The sequence below is a fragment of the Salmo salar genome, chromosome ssa29 (assembly GCF_905237065.1).
Source record: "Salmo salar chromosome ssa29, Ssal_v3.1, whole genome shotgun sequence".
In the NCBI taxonomy this organism is placed as follows: Eukaryota; Metazoa; Chordata; class Actinopteri; order Salmoniformes; family Salmonidae; genus Salmo; species Salmo salar.
In genome coordinates this window covers 27,099,882-27,113,752 of record NC_059470.1, presented here as the reverse complement: position 1 = coordinate 27,113,752, position 13,871 = coordinate 27,099,882, and the positions used below count along the sequence as shown (strand labels likewise).

Below are 13,871 nucleotides of genomic sequence, written 5' to 3'. Positions count from 1 at the left end.
AGTATTTCTACTTGCACATCATCATCTGCACATCTATCACTCCAGTGTTCATTTGCTAAATTGTAATTACTTCGCTACTATTGGCCTATGTATTGCCTTACCTCCTTACTCCATTTGCACACACTGTATATAGATTTTTATATTGTGTTATTGACTGTACTTTTGTTTATCCACTGTGTAACTCTGCGTTGTTGTTTTTTGTCGCACTGCTTTGCTTTATCTTGGCCAGGTCGCAGTTGTAAATGAGAACTTGTTCTCAACTGGCCTACCTGGTTAAATAAAGGTGAAATAATTTTTACAAATAAATAAATAACCCCTCACATACTCATATGTACAGCCCCACTGACAGCTAGAGCAAAACATAATGGTCTAGAGGGGATGAAGATGTTAAAATATGTAGCCTTTCCCTATGTGCAGGTGAAGGATTGAAGGGATACGGAGAATGAGAAACTATGGATCGGCAAAGCGAGCGAGAGAATTTATAATTGTACTAGGGCGGACCTTATGAAAAAACTACAAATGGACACATTATGAATGACGTTGTCAAGAAAGGACGGACCCAGGTAGCTGAAGTTCTTTCTATTTTATTTTGTGATGGAGGGAATAAATCAAACAAAAGCACAATGATGAAACTGAATGAATTGTATAGTTATTCACAGTAGCTGTCAACCGCAACGGTGGATACTGTGTAAAGAGGGACATTGAATTGCGAGTGAATTAGAATATTGCATCATCTCCTGTAGGACCCTTTTCTTTTTATTCATTCATAAAAGAAGAACGAGATAATACATTTCTATCGTAAAATTCAAAAGGACACATGATAAAACAGCTGATTTTTGATAACTGCAAAGTTTTACTAGTGATAATACAATAGAAAACTCGTACTGCGTAGAATTCGGTGTATTAAATCATTCAAGCAATCTCCGCAGCATACTGAAATTCCTTTTATGTTCAAGATGGCGGGTGACGAGTCTGGAATAACGCTGGGTCAGCCTCATCTTTCCAAACAAGATTTAAATTCGCTGGTGAGTGTTTATCTTTTCAACAGTGATGATAAGGATAGTGATGGTTTGGTTCCCTAAAAGTCAACGGAAAAAATATGAATAATTCTGTTGTTGCGGGCACCGGGAAAGCGGCTGTTCTACCGGCACATGCTAACAGTAACTACCTAACGTTAGCTTGGTTGTCAGCGTGGGGCTTGTCCATATTCAGCCCCGCCTAATGAGTAAATGTAGTTTCCTCTTTCAAATACAGGAACATTAGCTTTCTAGACCTACAGGTCTATTTGTCGTTGTTTATGTGTCTGTGGAAGTATAACAGCTGTTCAGTACATCATCTTCCCTGACTGCACAGGAAATGTCGCAGCAGCACGTCTGAACCATTCATTTGTATGAACGACCTATAATCAACACTTAAACCTTTTTTTTTAATGATACGCTGTAATTCAACTATGTTTAGCAGTAAAATTAGTAGATATTATTGCTGTGGATGTTACTATTTATTGTACCATCTGCACCTGATGGTCACGTCAACAGAGTACGTAGGCTAAACTCGCAGCCTTTGCCTGGTCCCGTTTACTAATCCAGAATAGATGGCCCTTTCCAGGTTATAATACAGACGGTCCTCTGTCTGCTTCACAATGTCATGGCTCATAATACTCACAAAATTAATAATCTATTCCTTATTTCTCATGGCTACATCTCTCATTGTTATTTAGCCCACTCCAGATTAAGTACCATGCCTTAATTAATTCATTGACGTGTGTTTTCTCAACAGGATGTGTCCATCCTGACCCCTCTCTCCCAAGAGATCATCAGCAGACAGGCCACCATCAACATTGGTGAGTGAACCAGTCCCCTGTAGCAGCTAGTGTTGTCATGATACCAGAATTTCCTTGGCAAAAAAGGAAACACAAAGCAGTCTCCACTCTATGGTCATTTAAATCAAATCAAATGTAATTTGTCACATGTGCTGAATGCAACAGGTCTAGTAGACCTTACCATGAAATTCTTACTTACAAGCCCTTAACCAACAATGCAGTTTTAAGAAAATAGAGTTAAGAAAATATTTAAATAATAAATTAAAGTGTAAATAAAAAAAAAACAATAAAATAAAAATCACGAGGCTACTGGTACCAAGTCAATGTGCGGGGCTACAAGTTAGAGGTAATTTGTCCATGTAGGGGTAAAGTGACTATGCATAGATGATAAACAGCAAGTAGCAGCAGTGTAAAAACAAAGGGGGGGGGGGTGCCAATGCAAATACTCCGGGTGGCCATTTGATTAATTGTTCAGCAGTCTTATGGCTGGGGGGTAGAAGCTGTTAATGAGCCTTTTGGTCCTAGACTTGGTGCTCTGGCACTGCTTGCTGTGCGGTAGCAGAGAGAACAGTCTATGACTTGGGTGACTTTTTGACAATTTCTTGGGCCTTCCTCTGACACTGCCTAGTATAGAGGTCCTGGATGGTCGGAAGCTTGGTCCCAGTGATGTACTGGGCCATACGCACTGGTCGGATGCCAAGCAGTTGCCATACCAGGTGGTGACGCAACCGGTCAGGATGCTCTCGATGGTGTAGCTGTAGAACTTTTTGAGGATCTGGGGGACTCATGCCAAATATTTTCAGTCTCCTGAGGGGAAATAGGCATTGTCATGATACTTTTGTCAAATATTGTGTGCTATAGCTTGAGAAATAAATATGTGACAACAAGGCTGTTTTTACCGACTTTAGGATTGTTTTCCTCAAGAAATTAAGTCTGCTTCATGTTTTGTTTTTTCTTTGCTTCCTTACTTTCTAGTATTGCGATACTGGTATGGTGACAACACTAATAGCAGCAGTGGTGTTTTATTTTTTTCACCTTTTATTTAATCAGGTAGGCCAGCTGAGAACAAGTTCTCATTTACAACTGCGACCTGGCCAAGATAAAGCAAAGCAGTGCGACACAAACAGTTACACTGGAGTAATAGATGTGCAAGTAGAGATACTGGGGTGCAAAGGAGCAAAAAATATAAATAACAGTATGGGGATGAGGTAGTTGGGTGGGCTATTTACAGATGGGCTATGTACAGGTGCAATGATCAGTAAGCTGCTCTGACAGCTGATGCTTAAAGTTAGTGACGGAGATATGTCTCCAGCTTCAGTGATTTTTGCAATTTGTTCCAGTCATTGGCAGCAGAGAACTGTAAGGAAAGGCGGCCAAAGGAGAAGTTGGCTTTGGGCGTGACCAGTGAAATATACCTGCTGGGGTGCGTGCTACGGGTGGGTGCTGCTATGGTGACCAGTGAGCTGAGATAAGGCAGGGCTTTACCTAGGAAGACTTAGATGACCTGGAGCCAGTGGGTTTGGCGACGAATATGAAGTGAGGGGCTTTGGTGACAAAACGGATGGCTCTGTGATAGACTACATCCAATTTGCTGAGTAGAGTGTTGGAGGCTATTTGGAAATGACATCGTCGAGGATCGGTAGGATAGTCAGTTTTACGAGGGTATGTTTGGCAGTATGAGTGAAGGATGCTTTGTTGCGAAATAGGAAGCCGATACTAGATTTAATTTTGGATTGGAGATGCTTAATGTGAGTCTGGAAAGCGAGTTTACAGTCTAACCAAACACCTAGATATTTGTACAGTGAGGGGAAAAAAGTATTTGATCCCCTGCTGATTTTGTATGTTTGCCCACTGACAAAGAAATGATCAGTCTATAATTTTAATGGTAGGTTTATTTGAACAGTGAGAGACAGAATAACAACAAAAACATCCAGAAAAACGCATGTCAAAAATGTTATAAATTGATTTGTATTTTAATGAGGGAAATAAGTATTTGACCCCCTCTCAATCAGAAAGATTTCTGGCTCTTCTGGCAATCAGAAAGATTTCTGACCCATTCTAAGTCCGAACCATCCAGAGTAGTGATGCTAGTCGGGCGGGCGGGTGCAGGCAGCGATCGGTTGAAGAGCATGCATTTAGTTTTACTTGCAGTTGGAGGCCACGGAAGGAGTGTTGTATGGCATTGAAGCTCGTCTGGAGGTTTGTTAACACAGTGTCCAAAGAAGGGCCAGAAGTATACAGAATGGTGTCGTCAGTGTAGAGGTGGATCGGAGAATCACCAGCAGCAAGAGCAACATCATTGATGTATACAGAGAAAAGAGTCGGCCCGAGAATTGAACCCTGTGGCACCCCCATAGAGACTACCAGAGGCCCGGACAACAGGCCCTCTGATTTGACACACTGAACTCTATCTAAGAAGTAGTTGGTGAACCAGGCGAGGCAGTCATTTGAGAAACCAAGGCTGTCGAGTCTGCCGATAAGAATGCGGTGATTGACCGAGTCGAAAGCCTTGGTCAGGTCGATGAATACGGCTGCACAATATCGTCTTTTATTGATGGAGGTTATGATATCGTTTAGGACCTTGAGCGTGGCTGAGGTGCACCCATGACCAGCTCAGAAACCAGATTGCATAGCGGAGAAGGCATGGCGGGATTCGAAATGATCTGTGATCTGTTTGTCAACTTGGCTTTTGAAGACTTTAGAAAGGCAGGATAGATATAGGTCTGTAACAGTTTGGGTCTAGAGTCTGGGGATGACCGCGGCAGCTTTCCAATCTTTAGGGATCTCAGACGATACGAAAGAGAGGTTGAGCAGGCTAGTAATAGGGGTTGCAACAATTGCAGCGGATCATTTCAGATTTTGCAGCTCTTTCAGAACATCAGCTATCTGGATTTGGGTGAAGGAGAAGTGGGGAGGCTTGGGCAAGTTGCTGTGGGGGGTGCAGAGCTGTTGGCCGGGGTAGGGGTAGCCAGGTGGAAAACATGGCCAGCTGTAGAAAAATGCTTATTGAAATTATCGTAGGTTTATTGGTGGTGACAGTGTTTCCTAGCCTCAGTGCAGTGGGCAGCTGGGAGGAGGTGCTCTTATTCTCAATGGACTTTAAAGTGTCCCAGAACCTTTTGGAGTTTGTGCTACAGGATGCACATTTCTGTTAGGAAAGCAAAAGCTAGCTTTTTCAAACTGCCTGTTTATATTGGTTCCTAACTTCCCTGAAAGTTGCATATCGCGGGGGCTATTCGATGCTAATGCCTTACGCCACAGGATGTTTTTGTCTAACAGGTGTCTTGTCTAACATGAGATCTGGGGACCTCAGCCATATATAGTCTGCCCCTTACCTGACCTCACAATTTTAGCCTGTGATTAAATGTGCAAATTTGACATAAGGGTTCAAAGGCTAATTATTGACAATGTTATGCTGTGAGTGTTGACCCCTAACACCCTTCTCTCCTGCCTGAGCACCTCCTGTAACACCCTCTGTTCTCTCCTGCCCTGTAGGCACCATTGGTCATGTGGCCCACGGAAAGTCAACGGTGGTCAAGGCCATCTCAGGTGTTCACACTGTCCGCTTCAAGAACGAGCTGGAGAGGAACATCACCATCAAGCTAGGTTACGCTAACGCCAAGGTAAGCTAACAACGCACTGTTTAGGTCCAATACATGAAGGTGGAGTACCCGTAACTGTTAGCAACACACGAGGGGGCGTGACATTGGTAGAAGGAGTGAATGGAAATGGTACAGTACCAAAAGCATAGATGACGTAGTTCCCCTTTACTGCTCTAGGTGTATAAGCTGGACGACCCCAGCTGTCCCAGGCCAGAGTGCTACAGGTCGTGTGGCTCCAGTACTCCTGATGAGTTCCCTACAGACATCCCTGGAACCAAGGGCAACTTCAAACTGGTCAGACATGTGTCCTTCGTGGACTGTCCCGGTCACGACATTCTGATGGCCACCATGCTGAACGGAGCGGCTGTCATGGACGCTGCCCTCCTGCTCATTGGTAAGACACACTTCTGCTGATCAATACTGATTGAACAATAATCACACTCCCCTATCACCTGATCAGCTCTTGGTAACTTAACCCACCTCCCTCTCTTCCAGCGGGTAACGAGTCATGTCCCCAGCCCCAGACCTCTGAGCACCTGGCTGCCATAGAGATCATGAAGCTCAAACACATCCTGATCCTCCAGAACAAGATCGATCTGGTCAAGGAGAGCCAGGCCAAAGAGCAGTACGAACAGATCCTAGCCTTCGTACAGGGTCAGTGGCTGGAATAGCTCGCTCTTGTAAAGCTTTGTTTGTGTTTGTCCGAGGGAAGTATGTCTGTCTGTGTTTAACCCCTCTGCCTTCTTAAAAGTGTGTAACCTCCTTCCTGTTGTGTGTGTTTGTCTGAGGGAAGTGTGTGTAACCTCTCTCCTGGGGTATGTAGGTACAGTGGCAGAGGGAGCACCTATCATTCCTATCTCAGCACAGTTGAAGTACAACATAGAGGTGGTGTGTGAATACATTGTCAAGAAGATCCCTGTCCCCATCAGAGACTTCACCTCAGAACCCAGACTCATCGGTAAGAACAGACACACGTGCTGTCTCTGTTATGCTTACAATAATGTGTTGTCTGTTTTGTTGATGTGGCGTGCGTTTACGTGTTTCAGTGATCCGGTCATTTGACGTCAACAAGCCGGGTTGTGAGGTAGATGACCTGAAAGGAGGCGTGGCTGGAGGTAGTATACTAAAAGGCGTGCTCAAGGTAGGACACCTGCTTCTTCCCTTTGCCTCAAAGCATCATGGGCAAGTGGTTCAATGGTGCAAAGTTCTTATGAAGCTCTCTGCTTTTCATTAACCTCTTTCATCCTCTTTTCTCTCTCCTGTCTCTTCCTCTTCGTTCTCTCTCCCTCCGTACTTCCCTCCCTCTTTTATATCTGTCTCTCCAGGTGGGACAGGAGTTGGAGGTACGTCCAGGCATTGTGTCTAAGGACCATGAGGGGAAGCTGATGTGTAAACCCATCTTTTCCAAGATCGTCTCTCTGTTCGCTGAACACAACGACCTGCAGTATGCGGCACCCGGAGGACTCATTGGTGTGTGTGTGTGTGTGTTGTGACGGTATGGTGGGTCAGGTGTGTGTTTCTAATATCAGTATAAACACTCAGGTGTGTGTTCTCTGTCCTATCCAGGTGTTGGCACTAAGATTGACCCGACCCTGTGCAGAGCTGACCGTATGGTTGGTCAGGTGCTGGGAGCGGTCGGCGCGCTACCAGAGATCTTCACAGAGCTGGAAATCTCCTACTTCCTGTTGAGGAGGCTTCTGGGAGTCCGCACTGAAGGAGACAAGAAGGCTGCCAAGGTCAGCACTGCACCCTGGGCTTGGTGATTTTTTATATTTTTTATTTTTATTTTATACAGATTTTTGTATTAAATTTAGAGGAGGAAGCATCTTTAGATTACTGAGACGCAGTGTGAGGCGGCAGGCAGTGAGTCTTTTTTTTTTACTCAAGCGGTCTTTTTTTCTGTCTTTGTGTTTGTTGTTTCTCCCCTCAGGTCCAGAAGCTGTCTAAGAACGAGGTGTTGATGGTGAACATCGGCAGTCTGTCTACGGGCGGCAGAGTGAGTGCAGTGAAGGCTGATTTGGCTAAGATCGTCCTGACCAACCCCGTCTGCACCGAGGTCGGAGAGAAGATTGCGCTCAGTCGTCGTGTGGAGAAACATTGGCGGTAAGATAGGGAAGGGGGGTTTGATTTCACTGGATTTTGTGTGTTTGGCTGTTTATTACATTTACATTTAAGTCATTTAGCAGACGCTCTTATCCAGAGCGACTTACAAATTGGTGGATTCACCTTATGATATCCAGTGGAACAACCACTTTACAATAGTGCATCTAAATCTTTTAAGGGGGGGGTTAGAAGGATTACTTTATCCTATCCTAGGTATTCCTTAAAGAGGTGGGGTTTCAGGTGTCTCCGGAAGGTGGTGATTGACTCCGCTGTCCTGGCGTCGTGAGGGAGCTTGTTCCACCATTGGGGTGCCAGAGCAGCGAACAGTTTTGACTGGGCTGAGCGGGAACTGTGCTTCCTCAGAGGTAGGGAGGCGAGCAGGCCAGAGGTGGATGAACGCAGTGCCCTTGTTTGGGTGTAGGGCCTGATCAGAGCCTGAAGGTACGGAGGTGCCGTTCTCTTCACAGCTCCGTAGGCAAGCACCATGGTCTTGTAGCGGATGCTAGCTTCAACAGGAAGCCAGTGGAGAGAGCGGAGGAGCGGGGTGACGTGAGAGAACTTGGGAAGGTTGAACACCAGACGGGCTGCGGCGTTCTGGATGAGTTGTAGGGGTTTAATGGCACAGGCAGGGAGCCCAGCCAACAGCGAGTTGCAGTAATCCAGACGGGAGATGACAAGTGCCTGGATTAGGACCTGCGCCGCTTCCTGTGTGAGGCAGGGTCGTACTCTGCGAATGTTGTAGAGCATGAACCTACAGGATCGGGTCACCGCCTTGATGTTAGTAGAGAACGACAGGGTGTTGTCCAGGGTCACTCCAAGGTTCTTAGCACTCTGGGAGGAGGACACAATGGAGTTGTCAACCGTGATGGCGAGATCATGGAATGGGCAGTCCTTCCCCGGGAGGAAGAGCAGCTCCGTCTTGCCGAGGTTCAGCTTGAGGTGGTGATCCGTCATCCACACTGATATGTCTGCCAGACATGCAGAGATGCGATTCGCCACCTGGTTATCAGAAGGGGGAAAGGAGAAGATTAATTGTGTGTCGTCTGCATAGCAATGGTAGGAGAGACCATGTGAGGATATGACAGAGCCAATTGACTTGGTGTATAGCGAGAATAGGAGAGGGCCTAGAACAGAGCCCTGGGGGACACCAGTGGTGAGAGCACGTGGTGCGGAGACAGATTCTCGCCACGCCACCTGGTAGGAGCGACCTGTCAGGTAGGACGCAATCCAAGCGTGGGCCGCGCCGGAGATGCCCAACTCTGAGAGGGTGGAGAGGAGGATCTGATGGTTCACCGTATCAAAGGCAGCAGATAGGTCTAGGAGGATGAGAGCAGAGGAGAGAGAGTTAGCTTTAGCAGTGCGGAGAGCCTCCGTGACACAGAGAAGAGCAGTCTCAGTTGAATGACCAGTCTTGAAACCTGACTGATTTGGATCGAGAAGGTCATTCTGAGAGAGATAGCAGGAGAGCTGGCCAAGGACGGCACGTTCAAGAATTTTGGAGAGAAAAGAAAGAAGGGATACTGGTCTAGTTGTTGACATCGGAGGGATCGAGTGTAGGTTTTTTCAGAAGGGGTGCAACTCTCGCTCTCTTGAAGACGGGAGGGACGTAGCCAACGGTCAAGGATGAGTTGATGAGCGAGGTGAGGTAAGGGAGAAGGTCTCCGGAAATGGTCTGGAGAAGAGAGGAGGGGATAGGGTCAAGCGGACAGGTTGTTGGGCGGCCGGCCGTCACAAGACGCGAGATTTCATCTGGAGAGGGAGGGGAGAAAGAGGTCAAAGCACAGGGTAGGGCAGTGTAAGCAGGACCAGCGGTGTCGTTTGACTTAGCAAACGAGGCTCGGATGTCGTCGACCTTCTTTTCAAAATGGTTGACGAAGTCATCCGCAGAGAGGGAGGAGGGGGGAGGGGGAGGAGGATTCAGGAGAAGGTGGCAAAGAGCTTCCTAGGGTTAGAGGCAGATGCTTGGAATTTAGAGTGGTAGAAAGTGGCTTTAGCAGCAGAGACAGAAGAGGAAAATGTAGAGAGGAGGGAGTGAAAGGATGCCAGGTCCGCAGGGAGGCGAGTTTTCCTCCATTTCCGCTCGGCTGCCCAGAGCCCTGTTCTGTGAGCTCGCAATGAGTCGTCGAGCCACGGAGCAGGAGGGGAGGACCGAGCCGGCCTGGAGGATAGGGGACATAGAGAATCAAAGGATGCAGAAAGGGAGGAGAGGAGGGTTGAGGAGGCAGAATCAGGGGATAGGTTGGAGAAGGTTTGAGCAGAGGGAAGAGATGATAGGATGGAAGAGGAGAGAGTAGCGGGAGAGAGAGAGCGAAGGTTGGGACGGCGCAATACCATCCGAGTAGGGGCAGAGTGAGAAGTGTTGGATGAGAGCGAGAGGGAAAAGTATACAAGGTAGTGGTCGGCGACTTGGAGGGGAGTTGCAATGAGATTAGTGGACGAACAGCATCTAGTAAAGATGAGGTCAAGCGTATTGCCTGCCTTGTGAGTAGGGGGGGGAAGGTTAGAGGGTGAGGTCAAAAGAGGAGAGGAGTGGAAAGGAGGCAGAGAGGAATGAGTCAAAGGTAGACGTGGGGAGGTTAAAGTCACCCAGAACTGTGATAGGTGAGCCATCCTCAGGAAAGGAACTTATCAAGACGTGAAGCTCATTGATGAACTCTCCAAGGGAACCTGGAGGGCGATAAATGATAAGGATGTTAAGCTTGAAAGGGCTGGTAACTGTGACAGCATGGAATTCAAATGAGGAGATAGACAGATGGGTAAGGGGAGAAAGAGAGAATGTCCACTTGGGAGAGATGAGGATTCCAGTGCCACCACCCCGCTGGCCAGATGCTCTCGGGGTATGCGAGAACACGTGGGCAGACGAGAACAGAGCAGTAGGAGTGTTATCTGGGGTAATCCATGTTTCCGTCAGTGACAAGAAGTTGAGATGCTGGAGGGTAGCATAGGCTGAGATTAACTCTGCCTTGTTGGCTGCAGACCGGCAGTTCCAGAGGCTGCCGGAGACCTGGAACTCCACGTGGGTCGTGCTCGCTGGGACCACCAGGTTAGAGTGGCAGCGGCCACGCGGTGTGAAGCGTTCGTGTGGCCTGTGCAGAGGGGAGAGAACAGGGATAGACAGACACATAGTTGACAGGCTACAGAAGAGGCTACGCTAATGCAAAGGAGATTGGAATGACAAGTGGACTACACTTCTCGAATGTTCAGAAAGTTAAGCTTACGTTGCAAAAATGTTATTGACTAAAATGACGAAGATGATACAGTACTGCTGGCTGGTGAAGTAGGCTAGCTAGCAGTGGCTGCGTTGTTGACTTTGTTTGAACGTGTAGCTGGCTAGGTAACCTCGATAGTTTCAGTACTACACCTTATCATGATACAAAAGCAACTATGGTGTCGCGGGGGACGAAAAATAGCTGGCTAGCTAACCTCGATAATTACTCTAAACTACACAGTTATCAAACTATGACAAAGACAACTAACACTGCACTAGTCAAATCGTTCCGTTGTAGTGTATTAGTTTCTACAGTGCTGCTAGTCAGTAAAGGTTGGCTAGCTAGCAGTGGGTTTGATGAAGACTAGGTGTGTTGACTAAGTCTGGACAACGGCGGCGCGGCTGGCTAGCTAACCTCGATAAATTACTCTAAACTACACAATTATCTTAGATACAAATACAGCAAAGACAGCTATGTAGCTAGCTAGCACTACACTAATCAAGTCGTTCCGTTGTAATGTAATAGTTTCTACAGTGCTGCTAGTCGGTAGAAGTTGGCTAGTTGGCTAGCTAGCAGTGTTGACTAAGTTAGGAGGACGAAAACAGCTGGCTGGCTAGCTAACCTCGATAATTACTCTAAACTCTAAACTACACAATTATCTTTGATACAAAGACGGCTATGTAGCTAGCTAAGAAAAAATTGCTCAGATCAAACAAATCAAACCGTTGTAATGAAATGTAATATTACCTGTGAAGCGAAGTGCGACTACCCCCTCCAAACCCGTGTCTCATTGGTTCTCTTCCCTCTCTGCAGTCTGATTGGCTGGGGCCAGATCAGGAGGGGGGTGACCATCACCCCCACGGTGGACGACGACTGAGGAACCAGACAGGAAGTGTGTCTTCATGGCAACACCCTCTCAACCAGACGACATGCCCAACATACTCTTTTTCATACACCAACACCTGTTCAAGTTGAAAAAGAGAATACCTGCCCCAGGAGGGGGAAGGGAGGAGGCTGCATCGCAATAGTCTAAACTGGCTTCATCACTTTGTCTTCTCTCATCTGCACTTATAAAGACCTGGGACAGGGGAAAGCAGATTACTTGTATTAGAAATCTACTGCTTACCTGTCTTGTTTTCAGATCAGTGCAGACGAAGGAGAATAGACGAGGAGAGGAAGCCACAGTAGAGTATTGAGATACGTCCAGGGAGGGGTAAGGGAAGGTAGCTGGTCAGGGGTTTTAAGATGAGTCTCCCAAAGCAGGACTGTGACTGACTGAACAGGGGGCAACACTCACAATGCTACAGATGGCAATGTAATGGATAGAGCTGAGATGACACGAGTCCCTATTCATTCCACCTGATGGAAAATCCTGTCTTGTTATATTTCTATCTGGCTGTACAGTAAGCGTTGCTCCCTCCGGAATAAGCCCTGCCACAGACGGGAGAGGAACAGAGGGTTGATAGTGCTGTGTGTGTTCTGCTGTCAACTGCTTTCAGTGGAATCTAATAAAATGCACATTTGGAACAAAAGCCTGTAAGTGTGTGTGTTTTTAATATGCTATAGAATGTGATTGGCCCCATTTATTATTCTATTTAGGTATGTTTCTGTCCAATCGAAGCAGTCTTGTGGAAAGAATAAAAGAAGGGTGGGGAAATGGCTTCCATCTTTGAAGATCCTGTCCTATTGTGGATTAGTCACAGCTTCTGTAAAGCCTAAATACAGCTACAGTATAAGCGCACGCTAATGATTTACCTGTAAACTCCACCGTTAACTCAACTTGGGGTGAAAATCAGTTCAGTCTTACCCAATGGAGTGCTTGGATTTTTACAGTAAAGCGATTTCAATAGTACCTGGAAAAAGGGCATGCTGGATGATTTTTGTCCCCTCACAACAGTACAGCTAGAGAACGCAGGGAGGCCTATGGACTGGAGGGGGCTGTGGATACGATGGGGGAGGCCTATGGACTGGAGGGGGCTGTGGATACGATGGGGGAGGCCTATGGACTGGAGGGGGCTGTGAGGATCTCACTAGAGATCCTGAGGAATATGAAGTTCAACAGTCTTGCTGAAAGACTACAAATTGAAAGATAAACAGGTAATGACTCACATTGTTAGTAATTCCATGTATTTCTACTTATTGTTAACATTGTGATAGAAAAGGTGTGACAAAGTGAAATGTTGGGGTTCATATTACCAATATTAAAACTGAAACCTTTCATTTCAGCCATTACAGAGGAGGTGGTAACAAGTGAGAAGATAGGCAAACCTCAACCTCAGGAGGAAACTGCTCCTGCACCTCTTCCACCAGAGGAGAAAAAGCCTCCCAAACTGACTCTCCCAAAGGAGGAGCGCTCCTGTCCTGTGTGTATTGACATCTTCAGGGATCCTGTCATCCTGCCGTGTGGTCAAAGCATCCTGTCTGCAGGAACATTGGCGAGAGAAGGAAGGAAAGGATGTCCTGTTAGTAGGAGAAGAGATCCAATAAGTCCAACAAGCGATCCAAAAAAGTCCTACAGGATCGGAGTAGCTCTGCACTCTGCACAGTGAGAAACTCAAACTCTTCTGGCTGGAGGATTTTAAAAAACAAGTTCAGAATCAGACCCATAGAAGCTGCACAGGACCATAAGTTACAATTGGTTAAAGATGTTAAATTTGACACTGAAGTTGTTCATATAGATTAACAAAAATATAGTGGTGTAAAGTACTTAAGTAAAAAATACTTTAAAATACAACTTAAGTCATTTTTTGGGGTATCTGTACTTTACTATTTATACTTTGGACAACTTTTACTTTTCTAGATTCCTGAAGAAAATAATGTACTTTTTACTCTATACATTTTCCCTGACACCCAAAAGTACTAGTTACATTTTGAGTACTTAGCAGGACAGGAAAATGGTCATTCCTTGTCATCCCTACTGCCATTGATCTGGCGGACTCACTAAACACAAATGCTTAGTTTGTAAATTATGTAGTGTGCCCCTGGCTATCTGTAAGTATAAAAATTAAAAACAAGAAAATAGTGCTGTCTGATTTGCTGAATATAAAGAATTTGAAATGATTTATACTTTTACTTTTGATACTTAAGTATATTTTAGCAATTAAATGTACTTTTGATACTTAAGTATATTGAAAACCA

At 46.0% G+C, this 13,871-nt stretch overlaps 1 protein-coding gene across 1 annotated transcript; it reads left to right on the top strand.

Annotated features, from left to right (window-relative positions):
• The first annotated feature begins 719 nt into the window (after window positions 1–719).
• Window positions 720–12,265, top strand: LOC106590489 (eukaryotic translation initiation factor 2 subunit 3). Its single transcript, XM_014181576.2, has 11 exons — window positions 720–1,025; window positions 1,777–1,840; window positions 5,315–5,442; window positions 5,599–5,815; window positions 5,917–6,075; window positions 6,245–6,379; window positions 6,468–6,562; window positions 6,747–6,891; window positions 6,988–7,157; window positions 7,352–7,524; window positions 11,547–12,265. Exons 1-11 carry the CDS (start codon window positions 948–950, stop codon window positions 11,608–11,610), a joined length of 1,428 nt encoding a protein of 475 aa, XP_014037051.1. The 5' UTR covers window positions 720–947; the 3' UTR covers window positions 11,611–12,265.
• The last annotated feature ends 1,606 nt before the right edge of the window (window positions 12,266–13,871 follow it).